The sequence below is a fragment of the Scyliorhinus torazame genome, chromosome 16 (assembly GCF_047496885.1).
Source record: "Scyliorhinus torazame isolate Kashiwa2021f chromosome 16, sScyTor2.1, whole genome shotgun sequence".
NCBI lineage: Eukaryota > Metazoa > Chordata > Chondrichthyes > Carcharhiniformes > Scyliorhinidae > Scyliorhinus > Scyliorhinus torazame.
In genome coordinates this window covers 169,097,076-169,109,978 of record NC_092722.1, presented here as the reverse complement: position 1 = coordinate 169,109,978, position 12,903 = coordinate 169,097,076, and the positions used below count along the sequence as shown (strand labels likewise).

Genomic DNA, 12,903 nt, shown 5'->3' with positions numbered 1-12,903 from the left:
GGTATTGTTCAACAAGTGCTGCCAAATCACGGAATCACATTTAACGTTACACATTTTGTTCTGAACTTTGCAAGCAAGGGTTAGTTGAGTACGATCAGTACTCTGACTATTACGATCAACCGAGGGGACGTGCTGTTTGATACAATCCACCAGCCATTGGGATGTATGGCCTACGTACCTGGCATCGCACCAGCATTGAAATTCATATACCACATTACTCATCTGTGTGGTACTTATGCCCACATGTAATTCTTGAATCTGCTCTGATGAGTGCAAGATGAAAAACTTTTGACATCAAATCTGTTCAGCAATACTCCAGATCTGCTCTATTTTGATAATCTTCGTAACTTATGGTTGAGGTTTACCACACTTTACCTAAAGTTCACCTTAATTTTCAACAAATAAACTAAAAAGTAAATATTAAAATAAATCTCTGAAAAGTGTTCTGATTTAAGTTATGATGCCCATAAAATAAATGTATTTGTGACCGCTGAAAAGGCTTACTAAACAAAATAGTTGCTGTCATAATTTGCATCAGTAACATAACATAAATATTAGATGATTGTCAACAGTGATATGCTGAACTCTATGCACACATTTTTGAACTCCATGTTATTTGGAATAATACTGTCATCTGATGAGTTAACAGTAAACAAATGGTCTTGTGGAACCATTCTGCCACTGGCCAGAACTCTGGGTTCAAGATCCAAGACTGGATGAGCAAGTAAGGTGAATTCTAAACGCAGCCAGCCAAACAGGTTGATATCAATCTTCAAATCTTCTCAACACATGCCAAACGCAGGCACTAAGAGAGGGAAAGATTCTTGGTCAGTCGTGTGATTGAAAGAAAGTTGGAGTCTTGACTACCACTATCCATAGCTCCAAACTACAACATGCATGAAAAATGCGTGTTACCACAGCGTGTTAGATTCAGTAATCTTTAATACGCCACCATAAGCAGCTTTATATCAACATAGAATGTGTGCTACTGTTAGAGTAAAATCATTCAACAAACCTTCCTGAAGTTCTCTCAGGCTATTTCACCTTCATATGTACAGCAGTATCTCCACAACAAAAACTTTATTCTGTGTAACGCAGTTGCAGCACTCCTCTTCATAGTGAACCTTAATTGCAGGGCTTACGTGCAGAGTTCAGTCAACGCAATTTCCATTTAGTTGAATATGCTTCAATGAAATTTAACATGGGACTCCTTTGTAGCCAACCAGTCCTAGAGTGGGACCTGAACCCATGTCCTTTCTGCTGAAAGGATGGAGAGCAACTCACTGAGCCACTCCAGCTCCAGTTACACCTCATTCAACAAAATGCAATTTTTTTCAAGGGTTTTTTACTGTAAGTCTATGTGAACATACAAGTGGAAAATCTTATCAGTTTGAAGATTTCTAATTGATTTCAGTCTGGGGGACCTCACCAGCACACCTCCTAGTAAAGCATAGATTCACTGGCAGCATCTTCTGGATTTCGACACTTAAATTGCACAAGTGGTAACTCAAGAGGTTTCTCAATTCCAGAGCAATAATGACAGTGACAACAACGGTTTGATCGTCATTACTCCCACAAAACCTGGGTCATTCTGGATTATCTTTCAATTAAAAGGTCTTGGTTCATTTTCATCAGCTATGAGATTTTTCTGATTAACTGATTTCACAATACATCTTCAGAATTCAAAATACTTATACAAATTACTTACTTATATTGTATTCCTGAACACTGTTTATGTAACCATAAAGTGCAGAATATCCAAAAATGATGATCATGATTACATCTCCACTGTCCATTTCAATGATGTGTGCAAAGTGTCCTTCTACATCATACTGTTGGCCAGGGGTCAGAACTGTTGGAATTTTTCTAGTCCACGATAGAGTGGGGATGTTGAAAATCCATAGCTCGTTTGTGATATTTCCATTATCAGTATCAACTTTTCCTCCATACATGTAAATATCATCCTGCAAAGGAAGAAATGTCATTAAATAAAACAGAACAACGACTCTTCTTTATGTGCATCCTGTTGCATTTTTTTTTTGAGTGGAGAAGTCAAAGTTTTCTTTCTAATCATTGCATTTAATTTCTACCTTATCTTTCATTTACAACAGACCAATCAACTTAATGAGGTTTAAACACTGAATTAAACAGAGTTCAAGGAATATTTTATTTTGCAGACAGAAGTCCTTAAATTGAAAACAAAATAAACTATTCAGTTATATTTAAATATTCACTGATTATACTGTTCAAAGCTTATGATTGACATCAATGGTAAATATTCTGCAGCTTAACAAAAGGGTCATTGACATGAAACATTGACTATTTCTCGCTGCAAAAATTCCACCAAATCCGAGTGCTTCCAGCATTTTGTCCTTTTATTTCAGTTTTACAGTATTCACAGTATTTTTATCATATGGAAAATATAGTTATAGACTTGATTAAACAGTGAAATATCAATATTCACACTAGAAATTTATTATTTTGGCCTCAGGCACTTAATGGGTCCAAATGGGATATTTTCTGCCACACTGGCCAGGAAGCAATTGTGACAAATTATAGATGCAATTTTATTTCAGTTTTACAGCATTTGCAGTATTTTGATCTTCTAGAAAACCTAGTTTCGGTTTGATTAAACAGCAATGTGCAAGAGAGGCACGGTGACGCAGTGGTTAGCACTGCTGTCTCACGGCGTCAAGGACCTGGGTTTGATCCTGGCCCTGGGTCACTGTCATTCTCCCCCTGTCTGCGTGGGTCTCACCCCCACAACCCAAAGATGTGCATGGTACATGGATTAGCCACATTAAATTGCCCCGTAATTGGAATTTTTTTTTTTTTAAACAGCAATGTGAAATATCAGTACACACGCTCAAAACCGTTTTGGGCCTCGGGCTCTCACTGAGCCCAAACAGAGGTATTTTCTGCCACAATGATCAAGAGTTAATTGCGACAAATTTCAGATGCAGCTCAACATGCTATTATTTTCAACACACCTATATAGAGCGTCAAAAATTGCAGAACACTAATGCTTATACAGCCCTTTCAACGACTCACTGTTGCCCAATACTCATAAGTTTTAGAGACTTCCGGTTGCAGCTATGCGGAGCTAAGTCGCACATTCGGCAGCTCCCACTAAAAACTGACTTTTGGGCTCTTTTCAGGGCCCCCAACGGGATTTTTTCGACGTTTCCCAGTGTGGGAAAGAGATTGCAATAGTTCCCCGACAGTGTGTGGCTTGGACCAGGAGCGGGGCGACTAATAAGTGGTGGTGAACCCAAAGAAGGTGCGAGTGAAGAAGAGCAAAATGGCGGCGGGCGGGGACCAGGCAGCGTGGATGCAGTGGGCGCAGGAGCAGCAGGAGGTTAAACAGCGCTGCTTCAGGGAGATCAAAGTGGACCTGCTGGAGCCGATGAAGGCTTCTATCGACAAGCTGCTGGAGACCCGGACGGCCCAGGGGGTGGCGATCCACAAGGTCCGACAAAAGATCTCCGACAACGACGACGAGATCTTAGGCCTTGCGGTAAAGGTGGAGGTGCACGAGGCGCTCCACAAGAAATGGCAGGAACGGTTCGAGGAGATGGAGAATCGGTCGAGGTGGAAGAATCTGCGGATTCTGGGCCTCCCGGAGGGGCTGGAGGGGTCAGACGTGGGGGCCTATGTGGTCACCATGTTGAACTCGCTGATGGGAGTGGGGTCCTTCCAGGGGCCCCTGGAGCTGGAAGGGCCCATAGAGTGCTGGCGAGGAGGCCCAAGGCTAACGAGCCGCCGCAGGCGGTGCTGGTGCGGTTTCATCGGTTCGCTGATCGGGAGTGCGTGCTCAGGTGGGCCAAGAAAGAGAGGAGCAGCAGGTGGGCGAACATGGAGGTTCGAATATACCAGGACTGGAGTGCAGAGGTGGCGAAGAAGAGGGCCGGGTATAATCGGGCGAAGGCGTTGCTGCACAGGAAGGGGGTGAAGTTTGGCATGCTGCAGCCGGCGCGATTGTGGGTCACCTACAAGGACCGGCATCATTACTTTGAAGGAGGAGGCGTGGGCCTTTGTTCAGGCCGAGAAACTGGACACAAACTGAGGGTCGGGATGGGTGGTCGGGGATTGCTGTTGGGGTGTTACATTTTGAGGGGGGGTTCTTTGCTCATATTTCCTTTTGGTTCGATGAGGGTGGTTAGGATGGGTTGGGCACAGTTTTGGTTGGGTCTGTCGGGTGGGCTCTTGGAGGGGGGTAAGTAAATGGAGTAGGAGTGGATGGACGGTAGGGGGGGATGGGGCCCCACGGGGGAGGGGAAGGCCCGAGTCAGGGGTGAGGGGACTGGGCCTGTAAAAGGAGCGGCGTCAGAGGTGGCGGGACTGGGCAGGTGGAAAGCGCGGGCTTTTTCCCACGCTGAAGACTAGAGGGGGGCGGGGCCAGGACGGGGAAGCGAGGGTCATTTCCCGCGCTTGGGATGGAAGGGGGAGGCGGAGAGCCTGTGGATGGGTAATGGAGGATGAGGGTATGTCCCACAACGGGAGGAGTCGAAGGAGAGGCGGGAGTAGCCGGGGTCAGCAGGAGTCAGCTGACTTGCGGGAGTGCAATGGGGGGAGTAAAGCAGCTAGGAGGGGTCTGAGCTGGGGGTGGGGGTGGAAACCGGGTTGCTGCTGCTATGGTCAAGGGGGAGATGGAGCGAGTGGAGGGGGTTGGGATGGGAGTCTGCCGCCGTGGGGAACGGGTCGGGCGTGGGATGCGGGTGCGTGGCTGACCAAGGAGGGGTTATGGCTAGTCGGCAGGGGAGGGGGGTGGGTAGCCCCCTGATCCGGCTGATAACCTGGAATGTAAGGGGACTGAACGGGCCGGTCAAGCGGGCCCGGGTGTTCGCGCACCTGAAGGGGCTGAAGTCACCTGAAGGGGCTCCTGGTCATGCTCCAGGAGACACACCTGAAGGTGGCAGACCAGGTAAGATTGAGGAAGGGGTGGGTAGGTCAGGTTTTCATTTGGGGCTGGATGCCAAAAATCGGGGGGGTGGCGATCTTCGTGGGAAAGAGGGTGTCGTTCGAGGCATCGAGCATTGTGACAGACAATGGTGGCAGGTACGTAATGGTAAGTGGTAAGCTGCAAGGGGAGAGGGTGGTGCTGGTCAATGTGTATGCCCTTAACTGGGACGATGCGGGTTTTATGCGGCGCATGTTGGGTCGGATCCCGGATTTCGAAGTGGGGGGCCTGATAATATGGGGGGACTTTAACACGGTATTGGATCCGGCACTGGATCGCTCCAGGTCTAGGACGGGTAGGAAGCCGGTGGCGGCTAAGGTGCTGAGGGGGTTTATGGACCAGATGGGAGGGGTGGAACCTTGGAGATTTGCAAGGCCGGGGCTAGGGAATTTTCATTCTTTTCGCATGTTCATAAGGCTTATTCCCGGATCGACTTTTTTATTATGAGTAGGGTGCTGATAGCGAGAGTAGAGGATACCGAGTACTCGGCGATAGCCATTTCGGATCACGCCCCACATTGGGTCGACCGAGAGCTGGGGGAGGAGAGGGACCAGCGCCTGGAGGTGGGGCTGTTGGCGGACGAGGAGGTGAGTGAGCGGGTCCGAGGAAGCATAGAGAGATACCTGGAGGCCAACGATAACGGGGAGGTCTGAGTGGGGATGGTATGGGAGGCGCTGAAGGCGGTGGTTAGGGGAGAGCTGATCTCCATTAGGGCCCACAGGGAGAGGAGAGAGCAGAGGGAGAGGGAGAGGCTGGTGGGGGAGATGATTAGGGTAGACAGGAGGAATGCGGAGGTGCCTGAGGAGGGACTGTTGAGGAAGAGGCGTAGCCTCCAGGCCGAATTCGACCTGTTGACCACCAGGAAGGCGGAGGTGCAGTGGAGGAAGGCCCAGGAGGCAATTTATGAGTATGTGGAAAAGGCAAGTCGGATGCTGGCACATCAGCTTCGGAAGCGGGACGCAGCTAGGGAGATCGGGGGAGTTAAGGATAGGGGAGGGAGTGTGGTGCGGAGTAGGGTTGGAATCAATGGGGTCTTCAGGGACTTTTATGAGGAGTTGTATCGGTCCGAGTCCCCATTGGATGAGGGAGGGATGGGCCGCTTTCTGGACCAATTGAGGTTTCCGAAGGTGGAGGAGGGACCGGTTGCGGGATTGGGGCCCCGATTGGACTGGAGGAGCTGGCCAAAGAGATAGGGAGCATGCAGGCGGGGAAGGCCAGACGGTTTCCCGGTCGAATTCTACAAGAAATATGTGGACCTGTTGGGCCCGTTGCTAGTTAGGACCTTCAATGAGGTAAGGGAGGGGGGGGGCCTTGCCCCCGACGATGTCCCGGGCACTGATCTCCTTGATCCTGAAGCGGGACAAGGATCCCCTGCAGTGTGGGTCTTACAGGCCGGTTTCGTTGTTAAATGTAGATGCCAAGGTGCTGGCGAAGGTCTTAGCCACGAGAATTGAGGATTGTGTGCCGCAGGTGATCCACGAAGACCAGACGGGGTTCGTGAAGGGGAGGCAGTTGAACGCGAATGTGCGGAGGCTCCTGAACGTTATTATGATGCCGACGAGGGAGGGAAGGGTGGAGATAGTGGTGGCGATGGACACTGAGAAGGCCTCCGATAGGGTAGAGTGGGGGTACTTGTGGGAGGTGCTGAAGAGGTTCGGGTTTGGGGAGGGGTTTGTCAGGTTGGTTAGGCTGTTGTACGAAGTCCCGATGGCGAGTGTGGCCACGAACAAGAGGAGGTCTGAGTACTTTCGGTTGCATCGAGGGACGAGGCAGGGGTGTCTCCTGTCCCCCCTTCTCTTCGCACTGGCGATTGAACCCCTGGCTATGGCACTGAGGGAGTCGAGGAACTGGAGGGGGGTGGTGCGGGGTGGGGAGGAGCATAGGGTGTCACTCTATGCGGACGACTTGTTGCTATATGTGGCGGACATGGTGGGGGGAATGCCGGAGGTAATGAGCATCCTCAGGGAGTTTGAGGATTTCTCAGGGTACAAGCTCAACATGGGGAAGAGTGAGTTGTTCGTGGTTCACCCAGGGGACCGGGAGAGGGGGATTGGCGAGCTCCCACTCAAAAGGGCGGAGAGGAGCTTCAGGTATTTGTGGGTCCAGGTGGCCAGGAGCTGGGGGGCCCTGCATAGACTTAATTTCACGAGGCTGGTGGAGCAAATGGAGGAGGAGTTCAAGAGGTGGGACGCGTTGCCGCTGTCCCTGGCGGGTAGGGTACAGTCAGTTAAGATGACGGTGCTCCCAAGGTTTTTGTTCCTGTTCCAGTGCCTCCCCATGTTTATCCCGAAGGCCTTCTTTAGGCGGGTCAACAGGAGCATAACGGGGTTTGTGTGGGCGCGAGGGACTCCGAGGGTGAGAAGGGTGTTCCTGGAGTGGAGTAGGGATGGGGGGGGGGGGGGGCTGGCACTGCCCCTCTGTGGGTACTACTGGGCCGCCAGTGCGGCGATGGTGCGCAAGTGGGTGATGGAGGGGGAGGGGGCTGCATGGAAGAGGCTGGAGACGGCGTCTTGTGAGGGTACGAGTCTGGAGGCGCTGGCAACGGCGCCGCTGCCGCTCCCTCCAATGAGGTATACCACGAGCCTGGTGGTGGCGGCTACCCTCAAAATCTGGGGGCAATGGAGGCGGCACAGGGGGGAGGTGGGGGCCTCGGTGTGGACCCCAATACGGGGGAACCTCCGGTTTGTCCCAGGGAGAATAGATGGAGGGTTTTCGGGGTGGCATAGGGCAGGGATAAGAAGGTCGGGGGACCTGTTTGCTTTCGGTATATACAGGTAAGAGCGTTTGCCAGGCGGCAAGTGGCGGAATTCCCGCTGCTGCTGCCACGCACAGTACTGGACAGGGTGCTCTCGGGGGTGTGGGTTGGAGAGGGGAAGATCTCGACAACATACCAGGTGATGCAGGAGGAGGAGGAGGCCTCGGTGGAGGAGCTGAAAGGTAAGTGGGAGGAGGAGTTGGGGAAGGAGATCGAGGAGGGGAGGTGGGCAGATGCCCTAGGGAGCGTGAACTCTTCCTCTTTGTGCGCACGGCTAAGCCTCATACAGTTTAAGGTGCTGCACAGGGCACACATGACTGGGACAAGGATGAGTCGGTTCTTTGTGGGGGAGGACAGGTGTGTTAGGTGCTCAGGGAGTCCAGCAAATCACACCCATATGTTCTGGGCATGCCCAGCGCTGGAGGAATTTTGGAAGGGCAAAGCGAGGACGGTGCCGCGGGTGATAGGATCCAGGGTCAAACCAGGCTGGGGGCTCGCAATATTTGGGGTTGCAGGGGAGCCAGGAGTGCAGGCAGCGATAGAGGTCCGTATTCTGGCCTTTGCGTCCCTGGTAGCCCGGCGAAGGATTCTTCTTCAGTGGTGGGATGCGAGGCCCCCAAGCGTGGAATCCTGGATCAACGATATGGCCGCGTTTATTCAATTGCAGAGGGTGAAATTCGCCTTAAGGGGATCGGTACAGGGTTCTCTAGGCGGTGGCAACAGTTCTTGGACTTCCTGGCAGAACGGTAGGCAATGGTCAGCAGCAGCAGCAACCCGGAGCGGGGGGGGGGGGGGGGGGGGGGGGGGTTCTATTTTATTTTTGGTTAGTTACCCTGGGGGACCTGAAGGGATGTATATATTTGCTATGTTTGCTTTGTGTTAATTCGGGGTGTTAATTTATTATTTATGTATAGGGGGAGGGGGGCGCTTTGTTCTGTATTTAATCCTATTGGCTTCCTTTTTCATTCTGTTGTTGATATTTTATGAAAACCCCAATAAAAAGTTTTTTTTAAAAAATACTCATAAGTTTTATAAGTTGGTATGATATGCAAATCATGGTAACTGAGAAAATTTGAAGATAATTTATCTAACCAGCTCCTAATAATGATGACCTTGTAGCTATGATAAAAACATATTTTAGACCACATTTCAATTTTTCATTAAATTTTGGTAAGCAACATTTCAAATAGTTTCAATCTTTGTCGCACAGTTGATACCACTATATCGCAATTTAATTATCCATTAAAAATAAAAAAAGGTCAAGATTATCATAGATTATCATAGAATTTACAGTGCAGAAGAAGGCCATTCGGCCCATCGAGTCTGCACCGGCTCTTGGAAAGAGCACCCTACCCAAGGTCAACACCTCCACCCTATCCCAGTAGTTACCTAACCCAGTAACCCCACCCAACACTAAGGGCAATTTTGGACACAAAGGGCAATTTATCATGGCCAATCCACCTAACCTGCACATCTTTGGACTGTGGGAGGAAACAGGAGCACCCGGAGGAAACCCACGCACACACGGGGAGGATGTGCAGACTCCGCACAGACAGTGACCCAAGCCGGAATCGAACCTGGGACCCTGGAGCTGTGAAGCAATTGTGCTATCCACAATGCTACCGTGCTGCCCTAGAGAACAAATGATAGCGAAAAAGGACAAAAGCACAGCTTCAAGAAATATTTTAAAACCCCCAGCCGGGGGTCCAAACCCCCCCCCCCCCCCCCCCCCCCCCCCACCCGCCGAACACAGAGTACATATTGGTACTAACGACATAGCGACGAGGTCCTGCAGCAGCGGTTTAGGGAGTTAGGTCGAAAGTTAAAAACTCTAGGGTTGTAATCTCCGGATTACTCCCTGTGCCACGTGCCAGTGAGGCTAGAAACAGGAAGATGGTACAGCTCAACACATAGCTAAGCAGCTAGTGTAGGAAGGAGGGTTTCAGATATCTGAACCATAGGGATCTCTTCTGGGGCAAGTGGGACCTGTACAAGAAGGATGAGTTGCAAACAAACTGGCGGGGCATAAATATTCTGGCCGGGAGGTTTGCTCGTGTCAGATGGGAAGATTTAAACTGGTTTGCCAGGGGGTGGGAACCAAAGCAAAGATGAAATAACTGATTGGGAACTAGAGAGTAGGGCCAATAAGACTCAGAGGAAGCAAACAGGGTGTGGTTGATGATCAAAGAGGGTCTGGTTAACTGAGGGGCATTTGTTTCAATGCGAGAAGTGTAACAGATAAGGCAGATGAAATTAGAGCTTGGATTAGCACTTGGAACTATGATGTTGTTGCCATTTCAGAGACTTGGTTAAGGGAAGGACAGGATTGGCAGCTTAACGTTCCAAGAAACACATGTTTCAGGTGGGATAGAGGGGGATGTAAAAGGGGTGGGGGAGTTGCACTTCTGATTAAGGGGAATATCACAACAATACTGCAGGAGGACACCTCGGAGGGCTCATACAGCGCGGCAATATGGGTAGAGCTCAGGAATAGGGTGTAGTCATAATGTCGGGGGTTTACGATAGGCTTCTTACAACCAGCAGGAGATAGAGGAATAGATATGTTGGCAGATTTTGGTTTGGTAGAAAAGTAACAGGGTAAATGTGGTGGGTCATTTTAACTTCCCCTATATTGACTGGGACTCACTTAGTGCTAGGGGTGTGGATGGGCAGTTTGTAAGGTGCATCCAGGAGGCCTTCTTGAAACAGTATGTAGATAGTCCAACTAGCGAAGGGGCTGTACTGGACCTGGTATTAGGGAATGAGTCCAGCCATGTGGTCGATGTTTCAGTAGGGGAGCAGTTCGGGAACAGTGACCACAATTCAGTAAGCTTCAAGCTTTATGGGCGGCACAATGGGCAGCAAGGTAGCACATGGGCAGCATAGTAGCACAGTGGTTAGCACGGCTGCTTCACAGCTTCAGGGTTCCAGGTTTGATTCCCGGCTTGAGTCACTGTCTGTGCCGAGTCTGCATATTCTCCCCGTGCGCAGGTTAGGTGGATTGGCCATGATAAATTGCCCCTAGTGTCCAAAAAGGTTAGATGGGGTTACTGGGTCACGGGGAGAGGGTGGAGGGGTTTAAGTGGGGTGCTCTTTCCAAGGGCCAGTGCAGACTCGATGGGCCGAATGGCTTCTTTCTGCACTGTAACGTTCTATGATTCTATATAAGGTACTGATGGATAAAGATAAGTGTAGTTCTCAAGTGAAGGTGCTAAATTGGGGGAAGGCTAATTACAACAATATTCGGCAGGAACTGAAGAATGTAGATTGGGGGAAGATGTTCTGAGGCAAATTAACATCTGGCATGTGGGAGGCTTTCAAGTGTAAGTTGATAGGAATTCAGGATCGGCATAGTCCTATAAGGATGAAGGATAAGTATGGAAGTTTTGGGAACCTTGGATAACGAGAGATATTGTCAAAAAGAAAAAGCAAGCATTTGTCAAGGCTAGGGGGCTGGGAACACACAAAGCAAGTGTGGAATACAAGGGAAGTAGAAAAAAACTGAAGCAAGGAGTCAGGAGGGCTAAAATTGGTCACGAAAAGTAATTGACCAGCAGGGTTAAGGGAAATCCCAAGGCTTTTTATACATATATAAAGAGCAAGAGGGTAGCCAGGTAGCGGGTTGGCCCACTCAAGGACAGGGAAGGGAATCTATGTCTGGAGCCAGATGAAATGGACAAAGTGTTAAATGAATACTTTGTGTCAGTATTCATCAAAGAGAAGGACTTGGTGATTGATGAGTCTGGGGAAGAGTGTGTAGTAGTTTGGGTCATGTTGAGATCAAAAAGGGGGAGGGATTGGGGGTCTTGAAAAACATAACTTAGACAAGTCCCTGGACCTGATGGGATATACCCCAGAATACTAAGAGAGGCAGGGAGGAAATTGCTGGGGCCTTGAGAGAAATCTTTGTATCCTCACTGGCTACAGGGGAGGTTCTTTGTTTAAGAAGGAAAGCAAGGATAATCCAGGTAATTAAACGCCATTGAGCCTCACATCAGTGGTCGGGAAATTATTGGAGAGAATTCTTCGAGACAGGATTTACTCCCACTTGGAAATAAGTGGACATATTAGCGAGAGGCAACATGGTTTAGTGAAGGGGAGGTCATGTTTCACTAACTTGATCGAGTTTTTCGAGGACGTGACGAAGATGATTGATGGGGGTAGGGCAGTGGATGTTGTCTACATGGACTTCAGTAAGGCCTTTGACAAGATCCCTCATGGCAGACTAGTACAGAAGGTGAAGTCGAACAGGATCAGAGGTGAGCTGGCAAGATGGATACAGAACTGGCTTGGTCATAGAAGACAGAGGGTAACAGTGGAAAGATGTGTTTCTGAATGGAGGGCTGTGACCAGTGGTGTTTCTCAGGGATCAGTGCTGGGACCTTTGCTGTTTTTAATATTTATCAATGATTTGGAGGAAAATATAACTGGTTTGATTCGTAAGTTTGCGGACGACACAAAGGTTGGTGAAATTGCGAATAGCGATGAGGGCCGTCAGAGGATACAGCAGGATATAGATCGGTTGGAGACTTGGACGGAGAGATGGCAGATGGAGTTGAATCTGGATAAATGTGAGGTATTGCATTTTGGAAGGTCTAATACGGATGGGAAATATACAGTAAATGGCAGAACCCTTAAGAGTATTGATAGGCAGAGGGATCTGGGTGTACAGGTCACTGAAAGTGGCCACACAGGTGGAGAAGGTAGTCAAGAAGGCATACGGTATGCTAGCCTTCACTGAGTTTAAAAATTGGCAAGTCATGTTGCAGCTTTATAGAACCTTAGTTAGACCGCACATGGAATATAGTGTTCAATTGTGGTTGCCATACCACCAGAAAGGTGTGGGGGCTTTGGAGGGGGTACAGAAAATATGGGGGTACAGGATGTTGGCTGGTATGGAGGGCATTAGCTATGAGCTAATGAACAAACTTGGTTTGTTCTCATTCGAATGACGGAGGTTGAGGAGAAACCTGATAGAGGGCTACAAGATTATGAGGGGCAGGGACAGAGTGGATAGTCAGAAGCTTTTTCTCAGGGTGGAAGAGTCAATGACCATGGGGCATAGGTTTAAGGTGGGAGGGAGAAGATTTAAAGAGGCAAGGCTTTTACACAGATGGTGGTAGGAACATGGAACTCACTGCCGGAGGAGGTAGTGGAAGCAGATACGATAGTGACTTTTAAGGGGCGT

At 49.4% G+C, this 12,903-nt stretch overlaps 1 protein-coding gene across 2 annotated transcripts in view; it reads right to left on the bottom strand.

Annotated features, from left to right (window-relative positions):
* atrnl1b (attractin-like 1b) overlaps window positions 1-12,903 on the bottom strand; it is a 1,392,850-nt gene that overhangs the window by 1,127,612 nt on the left and 252,335 nt on the right. For both annotated transcript variants that reach the window (XM_072479459.1, XM_072479460.1), the window contains exon 8: window positions 1,709-1,964. In XM_072479459.1, coding sequence (XP_072335560.1) covers window positions 1,709-1,964 — 256 coding nt within the window. The remainder of the gene's footprint in view (window positions 1-1,708; window positions 1,965-12,903) is intronic.